This window comes from Rhopilema esculentum, chromosome 11 (genome assembly GCF_057945365.1).
Source record: "Rhopilema esculentum isolate cy_ngs chromosome 11, ASM5794536v1, whole genome shotgun sequence".
In the NCBI taxonomy this organism is placed as follows: Eukaryota; Metazoa; Cnidaria; class Scyphozoa; order Rhizostomeae; family Rhizostomatidae; genus Rhopilema; species Rhopilema esculentum.
The window spans coordinates 12,219,369-12,234,092 of record NC_142825.1 but is presented as its reverse complement, the minus strand read 5'-3'; the positions used below and the strand labels follow the sequence as shown (position 1 = coordinate 12,234,092).

Genomic DNA, 14,724 nt, shown 5'->3' with positions numbered 1-14,724 from the left:
TATCTGGCTATTTTCCAAGCCTCGTAGCAACTAGCAACACTTCTCGCGTTGAATTTGCGTCAAACTTATTACTCGCCCCAAGCTCCCATGCATGACGCGGATTTTTTAGGCTTCCTTTCACATGCGAAGGGAATTGGGTGAGGCCTCTTCTTCTGAAAGTAGGGAAGATGTCTATTATACGCGAATATCGCATACCACTGCCTATAACAGTTGACGAGTACCACATTGCACAGCTGTACTCTGTTGCAGAAGCCAGTAAAAATGAAACTGGCGGTGGTGACGGGGTGGAAGTCGTCAAGAATGAGCCGTACACAGATGATCCAGAGCATGGTGGGTCAGGGCAGTACACTTATAAGTTGATGCATCTAGAGAATAAAGTCCCAGGTTGGTTAAAAAAAGTCGCCCCGAAGGGTGCTCTGACATTGGAGGAGGAGGCGTGGAACGCTTTTCCCTATTGCAAAACTGTTTACACAAATAAAGGCTACATGAAAGAGAACTTCAGAATCGAAATTATTTCGTGGCACAAGGAAGAAAGAGTCTCAAAGACCGACAATTCAAACAAACATCACACTTTGACTGAAAGCGAATTAGCAAAGAGAACTGTAGATTTCATTGATATTGTAAATGATCCGGTATCTTCGACTGATTACAAAGTGGAAGAGGACCCAACAAAATTCAAGTCAACAAAGACAGGTAGGGTATTTTATTTTTTTCTTGTCCGGCAACCGTTAACCTGACATTAGGAGAATTTGTCATTAAAAATCAGAGAGAGAAGCAGGATAAATATCCGTAGATTTTTAGTAAAGAAAGTTTGACTTAATTGGTGATTTATTCTTGTTAAGTAGTATTGTGGTGTGGGTTGTATTAGTTCCTTTTCTCAAAGTTGATACAAAAATAATTATATAATCGCTTCATTTCATGACGTTATCCCTAACTAAAATATTTAATCAGGAAGCCTCAGAATTATGAATTATGGCCTGTCATTTGTTCTAAATCTAAGTAAGGGTAATTATATTCCATCATCACTCTCGCAAACACAAATTCAATATGCTATCATCTTGCTAAGAAAGGTGAATGCCTTGACAATAACTACAAAAAACAGACCTGAAGAGTTCTCAGTATTGCAGGTTTGTTAATATTTAGGCTATAAAATTTAATTACTCAAAATTTCCCAGCAGTTTGATATGATTGGTCATTTGTAATAGAATGAGTTTTCTGGTTTCAATGAGGAACTATTGCTTGGTCTGCAGAATAGAAAAGATCCTATTAGGATGTAAGGGTTTTTATGCACTTCATTCCACTTTAATGAATCCATCCAGTTTGGAAAACCTGCACTTCATTCCACTCTAATTGAATCAATCCAGACTAGCAGATAAAGATCCTCAATTTCGCCTCGAAAATTTTGTTTCTACTTAGAGGAACTCAAATTTTTTCACTCGTAACCTTTCATCTTACTCAATTCACACCTCGAAATTCAAATGGCATACATGTTCAAACCTGCAGTTGCATGAACTTTCAAGGAACTCTGTAAGAACACGATGGTGGACAAAAACTATTGACAAGGGCATATGCCAGCTAGAACTTCTGAGAAAGGCAGCAAACAACAGTGTTACAGTTTTCCAGGCCATTAGATTTAAGAACATTCCAGTTAAGATGTCTGTCAAAGTGTATGTCAGTTACATACATATCTGTTTTCGACTATCCGCACAAAAACAAATAAACTTGTTTTCATAGGTATCCAATTATCAAAAGAAGAGGTTAAAGTGTAAAAAACTATATTTAGAGTTTTTGTGATGGCTCGGCCTAGTCCGACAAGAAATTTCTCGCATAGAGAAATAAATAAAATGGAGTAACAATAAGATAAACATTTATTTTTTCCTTAGAATATATATATGAGGAATCAATGAGGAATTAAAGAAGTTTCTATGTGATTACTTATATTGTATTTCTGATTTATATGTGGTCATATGTCAATATAGAGTCAAATTTTTAGTCATGTGTAGTGTGTTTTGGCCTGAACACATCATACATAGACCAACAACTTTGAGCCTTGTTCTGCCAATTGTTTTATGTGTTTGGCCAGGGTTCTATGATTCATTGTTTAAAGGACAAGTGACATACTTTTCACCCTATCTTTTCTTTTCATTAACTTATAGATCATCATTTAGAAGCAAGTTTTTCCTGGTTTAGAACAAAAAATTCTAATCAGGGGGTGCAGGGGGTGCGATTTTGCTTTTTATCATGTGACCCTATGACATACATTGTGATAACTCAGAATTTTCCTGTCATTATTAACTTAATGTCAAAAACAATTTGCAAAAGAATGACCCAATTACTAACTCTGAATTCGTTTAAAAGCATGTTGTCAACGTTAATATTGCACAGTATACCAGTAGCAGCAATAACAAATTATCACAATCTACGTCCCCTTGTCACATGATTCTTTTCCCGCCATAATTTGAAAAGGGTTTTTAAGTAGGAAAATGAAATCAGGAAGTAAAAATATTTCAACAACACTCTCATACAGCATTTTACTTTAAGTTAAAAGAAAAAAAATTTGGCCCCAAAAGCATGTCACTTGTCCTTTAAATTTCATCCTTATTTGCATACACATACTTCTGGTTCATTGTCTGTCATGAAAAATGATACAGAATGCATTTGAACAGAAGTTTGTATAGTTAACATGATGATAAGAAGCTATAAATCAGGTAATTGCTGTGGTCTTTTAGTTTAATTCATCTTTAAAAACATTTATGTATCCCCTTAAACAAATTAAGAGCTTAGTTTAATGGGAAACTTATTTATACTCCATTGTACAGCAAAATAATTTTTAATTATTTTCATGTTTTTAGCAAACCTTTTAATTCTTTGTAGGATGCCTGTTTTAAACAAACAGTGTAAGAAATAGTTACAACTTGTTGTTTGGTGTTACAACTAGTTACAACTTAAATCTTTTAGGGAGAGGTCCTTTGAGTGGAGCTGATTGGTATTCAAGCTGTGAACCCTACATGTGCTGTTATAAGCTATACAAAGTAGAATTTAAGTGGAGATTAATCCAGTCAGCAGTCCAGTCTCTTATACTGAAAGCTGTAAGGCGACTGCTCCTAAATTTTCATAGACAAGTCTTTTGCTGGCTCGACAAATGGCATGGATTATCAATTGAAGATATCAGAGCTATTGAAGAGAAGACAAAACATGAATTAGATCATCAAAGAGCACATGGGGAACAAAGGGGGATGAATGAACGCAACTAAATTATCATCAAAGACATGAACATTAATAAACATTTGGTTATCCAGGCACTTTCATTTATAATTGAATTAGTAAAGCATTAATTTTATGCCCTGAGGTGACAGCATATGATTAGATATAATAGAATTTAATTGTTGTGTCAGTTTGGAAGTGTGTTTGCAATATTAGGCAACAGTCCATAAGATTGTTGCTTTGATTGGTCTTCTTATAAAATAGCATTGTCTTCAGTTTTCTTCCTTTCCTTTTGTAACTCACAACCCTATTCTGGTGTAACTAAGCCAAAGATAGGAATAGGTTTTGTGGTAAGTATCATTTTCCCTTTTCCTTGGTTTGAAAATTGCTGTTTGTTTATACTTCTTGCACAATTTTAGAGCCACAGGTCGAAACAAAAATGCATTTCAGCCTCAGTCACTAACTATATAATTGGTAAAAAAGCTTTGCCCCTCTGTGCTGAATATGAACTCCGTGGCTCAAAAATAAATGTGCATTGTTTAGCTGTTTTATTACAGAGATTTTCCAAAAAATGTAAGCTTCGAGTTATATTTTTTGAGATACAACATCCAATATTCCACAAAAGGCTTATTTTCAGTAGAAAACATTTCATTGAAAGGGGAATTGCAGTGAAAGCAACTGTAAAATGAGCTCTAATATTGTGATAAGACTAGCTTCACCCAAAGCTTTTATTAAACCTCGAGTTTGCCCAAACTTTTGATGGTGTTATGACAACCATATGAACTATGACAATCTGGTTCCACCAGTCTCCAAGGTGCTTTAGGCCTGGTTCAAACGTCGCGCGCGACGTTTGAATCAATTTGGTACGGCAGATTTAGTTAGGAGCGGCAGACTAGTTTGGATCGACAGAGCTTGCCGAGCTGCACGGCTCCAAACAGAGATAGGTTCGGCACATGAGAAGTGCGACGTTTGAACCAGGCCTTACTCTTAATAACACTACTGCTTGTTTCTATAATGACCTCAACCCAATTCTTGCCCAACTATTTTCAGGAGAAAAGATCAAGCAAACAAAAGAAACCTAACAAGGAAAATTCTCAAGTAAAATTACAGCTAAATTTAAAATAAAGATGTCCATTTTTATATGATATCAAACAATAGGAAATAGGAAGCTAGGGGGTTCAGTGTCTTCTGAAGAAAAACCAGAGTCCAGAAAAATTGGCTGTAATACAGTAAATGATCTTGAGGAAAAACAATAAAAACAAAAGAAATTAATGTTACGACGCACAAACCCTCCGTAGTCTCTGCTTTCTAAGCAAGGCTGCCAAAGCTTGAGGAAATTGTCAGGAGGAAAAATTGACACTTCTGGACTCTGGAGAAAACAACCCTGAGTTTCCATGGACCAGAACAAAAAAGAGGATGCAGCCTTGGTAAGCATCAAGATAACAAGGGGCCCTAGATGTACCTAAATACCCCCACAGGGCCGTCGTTAGCTTTTGTGCACACGGGGGTGCCCTGATTGCCGACAAAGTGGGTAAGCCATAATTTATTTGCGACAAATCTGAAAATTTGCTGACGAACCAGCTCAAATGCAAAAAACTTCTCGTTTTTACTAACAATAAAATGTTCTTCCAAGGGGTGTTCCACACCCCCACACACCCCACGTAGCAACGACCATGTACTCCCATAAATTCAGATTGAGATTTCCGTTTCCTCTCTAGCCCTCCAACCAATGCCATTATGTTACCGATAACGAGCAGAGAACATTAACATGAAAAACAGCTCCCAGTGAGTTTGAAAAGTCGACTTCAAAGAATGATGACCAGTAAACATCATGACTTTTTGCTGCCTTTTTCCTAACGGAACGCTATTTAATTATTAATCTTCATTGCCACAAATCGCAGTGAGGTTTTGTAGTCTGCTCCGATTAAGAGTTCATTCACTCATCTTTCTCTGCTTTGTGGTTGATTTTCCTGGTCTGAACTTGCCGCTTTGGTATTTATCATTTATGAGAATTTCTACCTGTTCAGCGAATCACAAACTCCACGTATGGGCTAGATATGATGAACACTTCATTTCGTGTTTCAAAAACTGTAACAAAAGTTTTTTTATGGCTAATAATATCCTTGCGGAAAACTCCGTTAAAATTGCTTCATTTGTTCGATTAGAAATCAATTATAGCCCCGGAATTACAGAAGTCTGCACTCAAAGCGGGCAAAGGGGGCAAAGCGCTTAGAAAAGGGGCGAAACAGTGGTAAAACGAAGAAAATCACTCAATTTTACGAGGGCAATGGGGCAACTGCCAGTGCTGTCCCCTTTGGGTAGGCGCCCTTGCCTGGAATGTTAGCAAACTTTGCGACATCTCACCCCTGTTCTATGGGACCAAGTGAGACATAACTGCGGGATAAAGTCTTTGTTTAATGTAAAGGAATGGACAATTTTAAACCACGGAAAGTCACTAGGGCTAAAAGGGCAATTACGGCCCTATGCCTCCGCTTAAGAACTATTTCTTTCAAAACTGAAGTGTCTTTTATGAAAATCTCAGTGCTGCCCAGCAAGGTAATTTCGAATACCACAACACATGGAAAGTGAAGTACAAGAGAAGCCTAATAAAATTAATAATTATGAAAATAAAACACGCATAAGCAACCAACAGCTTCATTGTTCAGACACTGCATCGCTAAAAGTGCGTTGAATGTTTGCTGCTTGTGGCAGAGATTTAAATAAAGCTGTTGATAGTATTAGACTTTCCACTAGGGGCTCGCCCCCCCCCCCCCCCAATCAGCGACGTCGTCGGAAAATTCGGGCTTTCGTCGGATAATTGACAACATTTTAACGTGTCAAAATTACTCCATGAAGTCGTTCTGAAAAGTAATTTTAAGCTAATCTAAGGGGCGCAATTGCTAAATTTTTTGCTCGCTTCGCTCGCTACCCTGGGTGCCAGAGCCTCAGAGAGTCAAAGGATGAAGAACGGGGTCGCAATTCCTTCCCCGTTCTTCATCCTTTGACTCTCTGAGGCTCTGGCACCCAGGGTATTCGCTCGCAGGTGATCTGCATTTTTCTTTTTTACCCAGGGACCTCTATAACCTCTCTGTGCCCTTTTTTGCAAAATTTTAAAACAGCATAGCTGATAAAATATTAGCCAGTACTAAATAGTCAAACAAACAATATATGACCAAAATCAAAGCTGCTTGTGAATTGTATATTTAATTTCAATTCTGTAAAGATTAGCCAAAATTTCTATTGGATTCTTCTGAATAAAAGTTATTTTCAAACGTATTTCTCACTGACGAAAACAAGATAAAATGCATAAAATGAACGTACGACTTGTCAAAAGTGTTATCGGTCTACCTCTTGTATCATCAATTGTCTTAGATGGGATATGAATCTTGATATCAAAAACCACAAATGGATTGTTCTTCTTGCTACTTAATTATGGCGTGGTCAGCCAAGATTTCTAAAGAGTCCCGTCTAAAAATAAACTACTTTTGTCAAAATGTGCAGTTTCAGTAAAATTAGACAAATTTTGACTCAAATCCTTCTCGAAGCAACGGAAAACATCCGACACGCCCTTTTACCAACAGTATGTTAATTTCTAGTAGCTATTTTGAAAGGGTCAAAGGTCAAGTAGAAGTCCACCATTTTTTCGCCAAATTGTTCAACGTTGGTTTATGGATTCAGGCACCGCCGAGCATTGAGAAAAGTGGGGGCCGTCTAAAATAGGGGGGGGCTAAAACCTTATGAAAAAGGCTTTACTGGCAGTTTATTACTTAATATTTGGCATTTTTTGCAAAAAGTGGGGGGGGGGGGCAAAAGCCCTCAGCCACCCTGCTCCGCTGTGCCTGGGATTTTATACATATTTAAACTCACGGTCCTCCAGTGCTACACCTTGTTATTGGGTACATCAAAGTTGGCAAGGACCGTCCAATTCAAACTGGTTCTAATTGAGAACTGATTGGGCATATTGGTGCAGTTGTTGATGTTTTTGCAAACTTGGTTTCTAATTTTAAATAGATATTTGTTTCTTTGATGGATTGTATTACTATTACTGTCAATTACCGATGGTTTTGTATTGGAATTGTAAGGGCCTGCAAGGTCATCAGGGAACGTAGCTAGTTCCCAGACCTCGGACTAACCTATGAACTATGCTATCACCTTCATTCCCGAACGTGTAGACATTCACTGTTTTCTCGTACGGTGAAATTTGTTGCGTGTATCTCCAATTTGAAACCAAGAATGGCATTGAACGGATTTTACAGATACATGCGCTCACCTTTCACAATATCGCAATCACGGCTATGTGTACGAGGAATATCAAGCAGCATTAAACTAGAGTTTACTTCTGCACACGTTGGGACTACAACTTCAGTGGAAAGACACGAGGAGATAAAAAATGTCGTCGTCGTGGGCGCTGGGTCTATGGGATCGGGTATTGCACTTGATGCTGCTAGAAATGACTTCAATGTAGTACTGGTCGACAAAAATGCTGCCCAGCTCACTAGCTGTATGACGTTGGTAAGGAGAGGCCTAGAAAGGGTAGTGTCAAAGAAGTTTCCAGACGAGCCCAGAATGGCAAAGAAGTTTACCGAAGATACAATAAGAAACATCCTCACATCTACAGATGCCATGATGGCGGTGCAAAATGCAGATATTGTCATTGAAGCTATATCAGAAGATCTCACAGCTAAACAGGAGCTTTTTGCAGATTTAGACGAAGCCGCACCGAAGAAAACCATATTTGCCTCAAACACAACATCCTTGCCTATAGCCCAAATCGCATCAGCTACCAAAAGGCAAGACAAATTTGGTGGCCTTCATTTTAACCCTGTGCTCATGATGCAGCTTGTTGAGGTCATCAAGTCACCTTTCACCTCTAACAGTACCTACAAGAAGCTGTTTCAGTTTGGAAAGGATCTTGGTAAAACTCCAATTGCATGCAAAGACACTACAGCATTTGTTGTCAATCGACTGCTAGTTCCATACATTCTGGAAGCAATTAGGTTGCTAGAGAGGGGTCATGCAACCCTTAAAGATATTGATCATGCAATGAGACTAGGTGCTGGCTATGGCCATGGACCTTTCGAAGTTGCAGATGAGCTAGGCCTAGATCTTGTTAAATCAATAGCAGATGAGCTTCACATACAACATCCATCAGGTGATGTATTCAAAGCTCCTGATACCCTAAACAAACTTGTGGCTGCTGGAAAGTTAGGATGGAAGAGTGAAGAGGGGTTCTACAGTTATCACAAAACTGGACGACATTAGAAATTAAAATTTGACAGTAGATTAATTGTATGTATCTGTGACTTTATTAAAAACTAGCATGGAGAAGTTGAAATCACTACCTTCAGAGGCATGATATCAGAGCTGTTTTCCCTCATAAAAAGCAGTGTAAGAATGATTGTTTTATGGCTAAAAAGTATCGTTTTTAATTTATGTCTTTCATATTTCAATGACAATGGATCTAGATGAAGTTTTTGTGTCGAGCAGATTTATTTATGTGTGTAAAAATCATTTTTTTTTTCATCTGATCACAGAAGTATTATGGCAACACAACTAAAACCATTCAAAAATCAAGGACAAGATACAACTACCATACATAGAGCAAAAATGTTAATTTATCATCCTACTTCTGGACCAGAAAAGAGACCCTTATTTATGACATTAAGACATTGTGCAAGAAGAGAGTAAACCCAAAAATACTGAACGATGCTTTTCATTCTTCAGTACACTAAAATAACGCTTTACCAAGATCACACAAAACTATAGCCATCACATTGAAAGCAAATGCCACCACATAAGGGAAGGCTTATGTTATTATGACCCAATACATTTATAATCTTAATATATCCTCTAAATTAAAAACAGTGGAGAGACAATATCATCATATTTGGAAGTTGATGAGTTTTGTTTGAAAATTATTTTTTGGGAGTAAATAAGAGCCGCTGTTGAAAATGTGAATAAGGAGTACTCTTGAAAAGAAAATTGTCAAAACCAATGGATATGATGCCCTAAACTGGTAAGATCCAAGTGATTTAGGAACAAACATCTGTTCATTTAGAAACAAATATTTGAATGGAGTAATCAAAACAAAGAGCACATTAATATTCATCAAAATTTTTGGTTTACATACTTTCAAAAACGTTCTTGAACTTTCATACACATATTCTAGATAAGATTATTAGGAAATTGTAAAAAGGATTTTGAACATCAAAAGATTGCACACTTGAACAATTCATAAAATTTTTTGGTCTTTGCCAAGCACCTTTGTTTTAAGTGGCCTCAGGAAATTTTTGAGAAAATGTGATACAAACAGTTTTTAGGTAGAGGGAAGAGCAGGTTGTGTTGATTTTTTGCTTGATTGCATTTTTCTGGATGGATTTTTTGTAAATTGTGCAGTCTGCAAGTTTTAAGCTATTAACTAACTAAAGGTATGCAACTAAAGCTCTTGTAAATTGTGCAGTCATTCAAGTGTAACATAAATATTGTATGCATTTGTCAAGAGATGACACGAAACTAAGAAAAGAATGTTAATTAAAACTAAATGTTACTTAACGGTTGTGAAAACTGTTTAAACAAATGAGAATGTTTGCAAAAGGTTTTACCTTGAAAGCAGCCATGATAATAAGATTCTTTAAAATGTTGTGGTTTTGCCGAAAACTAATAGTTATGGCATGACAATCAACTACCAATGCAGGGAAGTTGAGGTTAGGGATGGGGGTACTCCATTGAATTTGCAAAATTCTAGCATAAACTAAAACTGAATAAGCTTGCCTCCTTTAGCATATTGATTCTTTGAGAAAATATTGTCATCTAGATGTTTTGTTGTGTGATGTATATGTTTGATTATAGAGAATCAATGATATATATCACATAACTTGTAATCAAATTCACTAGCATAGAAAAAGCACTACTTTCAGGAAAATATATGTATGAAATATCTAGGAACAAAAGGAGTTTCATTGTTATTGGTCACTTACTTATAGATCATGTACCTATAGCCAACTTTTACATTTATTCTTCTTTTTGATTTTAAAAGTATCTGTTAAAATACTTTATGATAGCAGTTGAGCATCATCACATGGACTTTTTAGCAGTGAATCTTTTTTGCATTAATTTTTTATTGCATCAGGAGGCAAAAACCCATTTAAACCAACTTCTAATCACCCCCTACATGCAATTTTGCATTGACTGCCATTTTACAACAAGCAATTATAATTCAATAGGGTATTTAAACTAAGTAGTGAACATCATTTTGGTTTCTTAATAAATGTTGAAGGAAAATTTTCAAAATACTGGAATATGTCAATAGGGTTTTCTTTCTGCACCTTTATCAATAAAGACTAGATAATGTTCAGAAGTTGTGAAGCACAATCACCAACCTAAAAATAAGAGTGGCAGGAGCATTGAGTTTTTGTGATGACATTTTATTCTTTATACACTACTGTATTGTTTTTACGTAATGTTGTAAACTATAAGAGTTGAATCTTAATTGTGGCCTGGGACATAATTTGAGAAATTCTAAAGTGAATTCTTTTACATAAACATCATGTTAGTACAATAGGTAGTTATGGAGGACAAGGGATGAAAACAGATAAAACTGTGTGACTTTTGTTTTTTGATAAACTTTTGTGAATGGAACTAGTGTGAAAATAGAGTTGACTAAAGTAACAGGAGAGAAATGAAAGCTGGATGACAGTGATTCCTTTGCATGTAGATGATGGTGACATGGAAAAATTTTTCAGAGAACAACTAAATTAAAAAATGCTTGAGCACAAATACTAAATAGTACAGTATCGTAAACTGTGGTACTTTTAATGTGTGTTTATAACTCTTTTTTGTTATCTGTTACTCATGGGATTTTATTGAAACCGAACATATACTAACAAATTCAGTCAGCCAATTGAATATTCCCCATACTGATTAGCTAATATTTCTATTGGATGGTGTCATATGGTGTCATATTTTAGGTTCTCCAGCATAAGCTAATATCTTTTGATTTAATTTTCTTAGTTTATGAAAATAGTACTTTGGAATGGTAATCCATATTGCCTTTCATTTTGATGTGCTGGTACAAAGGCCAAAACATTGAACAATAGTGGAGAGAAATTGTTTCAGCTGCTAATATGAAAGCTGGTTGAGATAAAATAACCACATTATGACAAATATGTTCATTGCACTGTTCAGAACTAATCTGCCTTTCAAGAACTCTAAATACATAGCAACATCCAAAATCTGATGACTGGATGATCAAGTTCTTTTTTGATAATTTGATAATACCTTCAACAACTCTTGGTATCACAATGTAAAAGATTTGGTAAAAAATCTTATAAAATTTAGTGTAAATATGTGCTAAAGGAGAAATCATGTGCAAAGAAGAAACTAAAAACAACCAAACCTTTGAAGGGTCTTTAACAGATTGCAACTTTTCTAAAATTGACTTTAACCCAAGAGATGAAGCAAATGACAATGATTCTGTATCTTCAAATATCTAAAATTTAAAATAATTACAGTAACTTTTATTCCTCTCACTGAACTGCACCTGGTAATATTTCAGATTCATAGAAAGACATGTCAGGTATACTTTAATTGCAACAATGTCCATACTCACAATTCAAATATGATTCACTATTTGGAGCACCATATATATGATGATATTTTAGAAATGTCAGATAAAGTAATTGAAGGAATTTGATAGATTTTTGAAGGCATAAAAATAATTAAAGGTATTATGTATAAAAAAATCTTGCAACATCACTAAAGAGGAAAGTATTATCTTTAATTTATTTTCACTAAAAGAACATGATTTTCAGTAATTTGCTTAAAATGTTATGAGAAAAGGGCTTAATTACAATCATAAGACACTTTTGATCTACTTCTAAATCTCACAAGACTCACTGAAAGGGTTTCTCAAAAATGTAAAAATGGAGGAAGCTAAAGATGGTGGACATGCCCACTTACCAGAGTACCCATTGCGACAAGTAAACGGAATTGTGATTCTCCATCTAATTCAAGTTGTAAAACCTAAGACAAAAGGGAATTCATCTAAAGGAAACATATCAGAATATCAAATTCTGAAAAAATAATAATTCTAACATTATGCAATACAATAGCATCACAAAGAAGAAAAATAGAAATGGTGCTTGTAGGAAACTCTTACAATATGAATAAAAAGGAGAATTCCCTACAATATGAATCAAAGTTTCTGATAAAATTGAATTAGCTATTATATTACTTTGATGCAATATTGATAGCTATGCAGGCAAAGGCTCTCTGGACAACAACAAGGCCTTACTCCAAGGAAACAAAGTGCAGGTATTAAATTACTTGTCACAACCCCAAAGGCTCACACATTGTCACCTAACTCAGCAGACTCATGATATTGTATGTGGGCTAGGGCTTTTTGGCCAGTACAGGATACCACAGCATGTGATTATGAAAAAGAAAATGTTTTTTCCTTTTGATATTTGAAAGCCAAATTGTGTTCAGTATTCCAATAGGCTTATTTTGAAAATAAGACTTGGGACAGAAAAGGTAAGCATGTGAAGCAGCTGCTAATAATTAACATGAAATGGCAAGAAACTGTCTGGGACAAAAAGGTCCAGTGCTAGCTATTTTGACTTAGATGAGTTTCTAAGTTCCAATTGCAGACCAAGTAGGCAAACCATCATTTATTTGCAGACAAGTTTGGAAATTTACCAACTGAGCACCCAAAGATCTTTGTTTTTGCAATGGAACTTTTAAGGGGGCTGCTACAACACACATGATTCCCTGTAGCGATGGGCCAGGAAGAAATACTATGAATCCAATCCATGTTCTTTTGGAATTTATAGCTTTAACACTATTACATCTACTAACATTTCCAGATAGAAAGGGAAAAGGAAAAATTCCCTGGAAAAATCTCCTTGCATGCCAGAGGCTGTATTCATAAAAAATTATTAAAGCATTAACAAACTAACAGTGGCAAAGTGTTTACTCAGATTTCAATCTTGCTACCAATCCGAGAAGTGTGTCAATTGCATCTTGTAGTAAAAAACAAGTTCACCTTATGTGAACGTCACCTTCAGGCCAGACATAGTTAAAAACATTCTTAGCATAATGAAAACTTTTGGTGCAGACCTGGAAATTTCAGTATTGATAGGTTGTGGAAAGGTATCATTGCCATCATTTCTGAGTTATGAAAGCACAAAAATAGCAAAAAAGATGCATAGCAAAAAAATATACATAAAGCAAAAAAACATCAAAAATGCCGGAAATGTAGTTATTATCATGTAGATCACAGAAATGCCCTGTTCAGTTACAGCCATTTTTAGTTTGTCAAATTGCCACAGTAACGAAACAAGTTTCTGCCAAATTTCCAAGCCTGCGGTGATAACATATATGAAAAAAGAGCAGACACGTTTTATTAGCAAACCTCTGAAATCCCATGCAGGAGTGGGACTTTATCCTCAAATGACGGAGATGATCTCAATGCAACACAGTAACTGAAACATCAATGACATACACAATCTTGAAGCAGTAAAAACCTACAGCTTGCAAAAATACATGAATCAGATAGGTCTCAATTTACATTTACAAAACAACTAAGTCTTGTAAACGAAGGCTTCTAAAACTGTGATATCTAGATGTGGACAAGACTGCTTGAGATGTTAAAACAAAAGACTTTAAAAATCTTAACAGCTTGATTACATAGAAATATCTAGTTTGGAGAGATCAGTTACAGCAAAAATGTCCCAATATTCCCAATATTTTATTTGAAAAAGGAAACTAATCAAAATAATCAAATTTGAAAGATTATGGTAACCCTTGAAGCAGGCTTTGATTTGAACTACTTCAAGAAGAAAAAATATGAGATTATAACAGTAAATTTTCACAAAAGTTGTTACAAATTTTAGATAAGCATTAAAGGGCATATGTCACATTATAGCAGTTGGCTAATAAAACAAAAGCATTTGGAGTGGAATTCCATTGTTTCAAGACTTTTCATTTCTTCTTAATTAATTTTTACTGCCGTAAAAATTAACCTTGATTCCATGCTTTGTACTTAACAAAAGATATAATTGTATTGCATTTAGCCAATCATGTTCCCGACACATGCCCTTTAATATGATGAAAAAACTCCTTTTAAATTCTTTTTTTTCAGATTGTTTTCAGATTGACTTTGTGCAAAGTATTTTCCATCTGAAAAATCTTCATGTCCATGAAAAAAGAAGCAAAGGATATCCAGTGAAATTTGTTCAAATGTTATTGGTTGTGTTGGCATAGATTTTGAAAATATAATAAGGTATGCATTGAACCATTGGAGGGGGAGGAGGTTGGCATTTGTTTCCAAACTATGCGTTACCAAGACCAAAGGAGCAATACTTTGTCATGAAATATTAAATTATTATTTGGCCTTTTAACTAAAATTTTGCTCTTTATTCCAATCAATGCTTCAATTTTTAAAACCCTGTTCCTGGGAACACCTGGTTATGTCCTGCTTCCAAAATCAGTTAGAACATTCTGTGCAAGTGATGTGTGCTA

The 14,724-nt window shown here is 35.6% G+C and overlaps 2 protein-coding genes and 1 pseudogene across 2 annotated transcripts in view; 2 read left to right on the top strand and 1 right to left on the bottom strand.

The window, feature by feature from the left end:
• Window positions 1-102: 102 nt before the first annotated feature.
• Window positions 103-3,479, top strand: LOC135693803 (phosphatidylinositol transfer protein alpha isoform). Its single transcript, XM_065212376.2, has 2 exons — window positions 103-693; window positions 2,959-3,479. The coding sequence occupies exons 1-2, from the start codon at window positions 168-170 to the stop codon at window positions 3,252-3,254; spliced, it is 822 nt and encodes a 273-aa protein (XP_065068448.1). The 5' UTR covers window positions 103-167; the 3' UTR covers window positions 3,255-3,479.
• Window positions 3,480-7,326: 3,847 nt separating this feature from the next.
• LOC135693800 (hydroxyacyl-coenzyme A dehydrogenase, mitochondrial pseudogene) lies at window positions 7,327-8,694 on the top strand (annotated as a pseudogene).
• A 209-nt stretch (window positions 8,695-8,903) lies between these two features.
• Window positions 8,904-14,724, bottom strand: part of LOC135693797 (phospholipase A-2-activating protein) — a 28,060-nt gene continuing 22,239 nt past the window's right edge. Inside the window, exons 26-29 of the mRNA XM_065212370.2 lie at window positions 13,616-13,685; window positions 12,163-12,225; window positions 11,600-11,692; window positions 8,904-10,583 (exon numbers count right to left, since the gene is read on the bottom strand). Of these exons, the coding sequence (XP_065068442.2) occupies window positions 10,545-10,583; window positions 11,600-11,692; window positions 12,163-12,225; window positions 13,616-13,685 (265 nt within the window). The 3' untranslated portion in view covers window positions 8,904-10,544. The remainder of the gene's footprint in view (window positions 10,584-11,599; window positions 11,693-12,162; window positions 12,226-13,615; window positions 13,686-14,724) is intronic.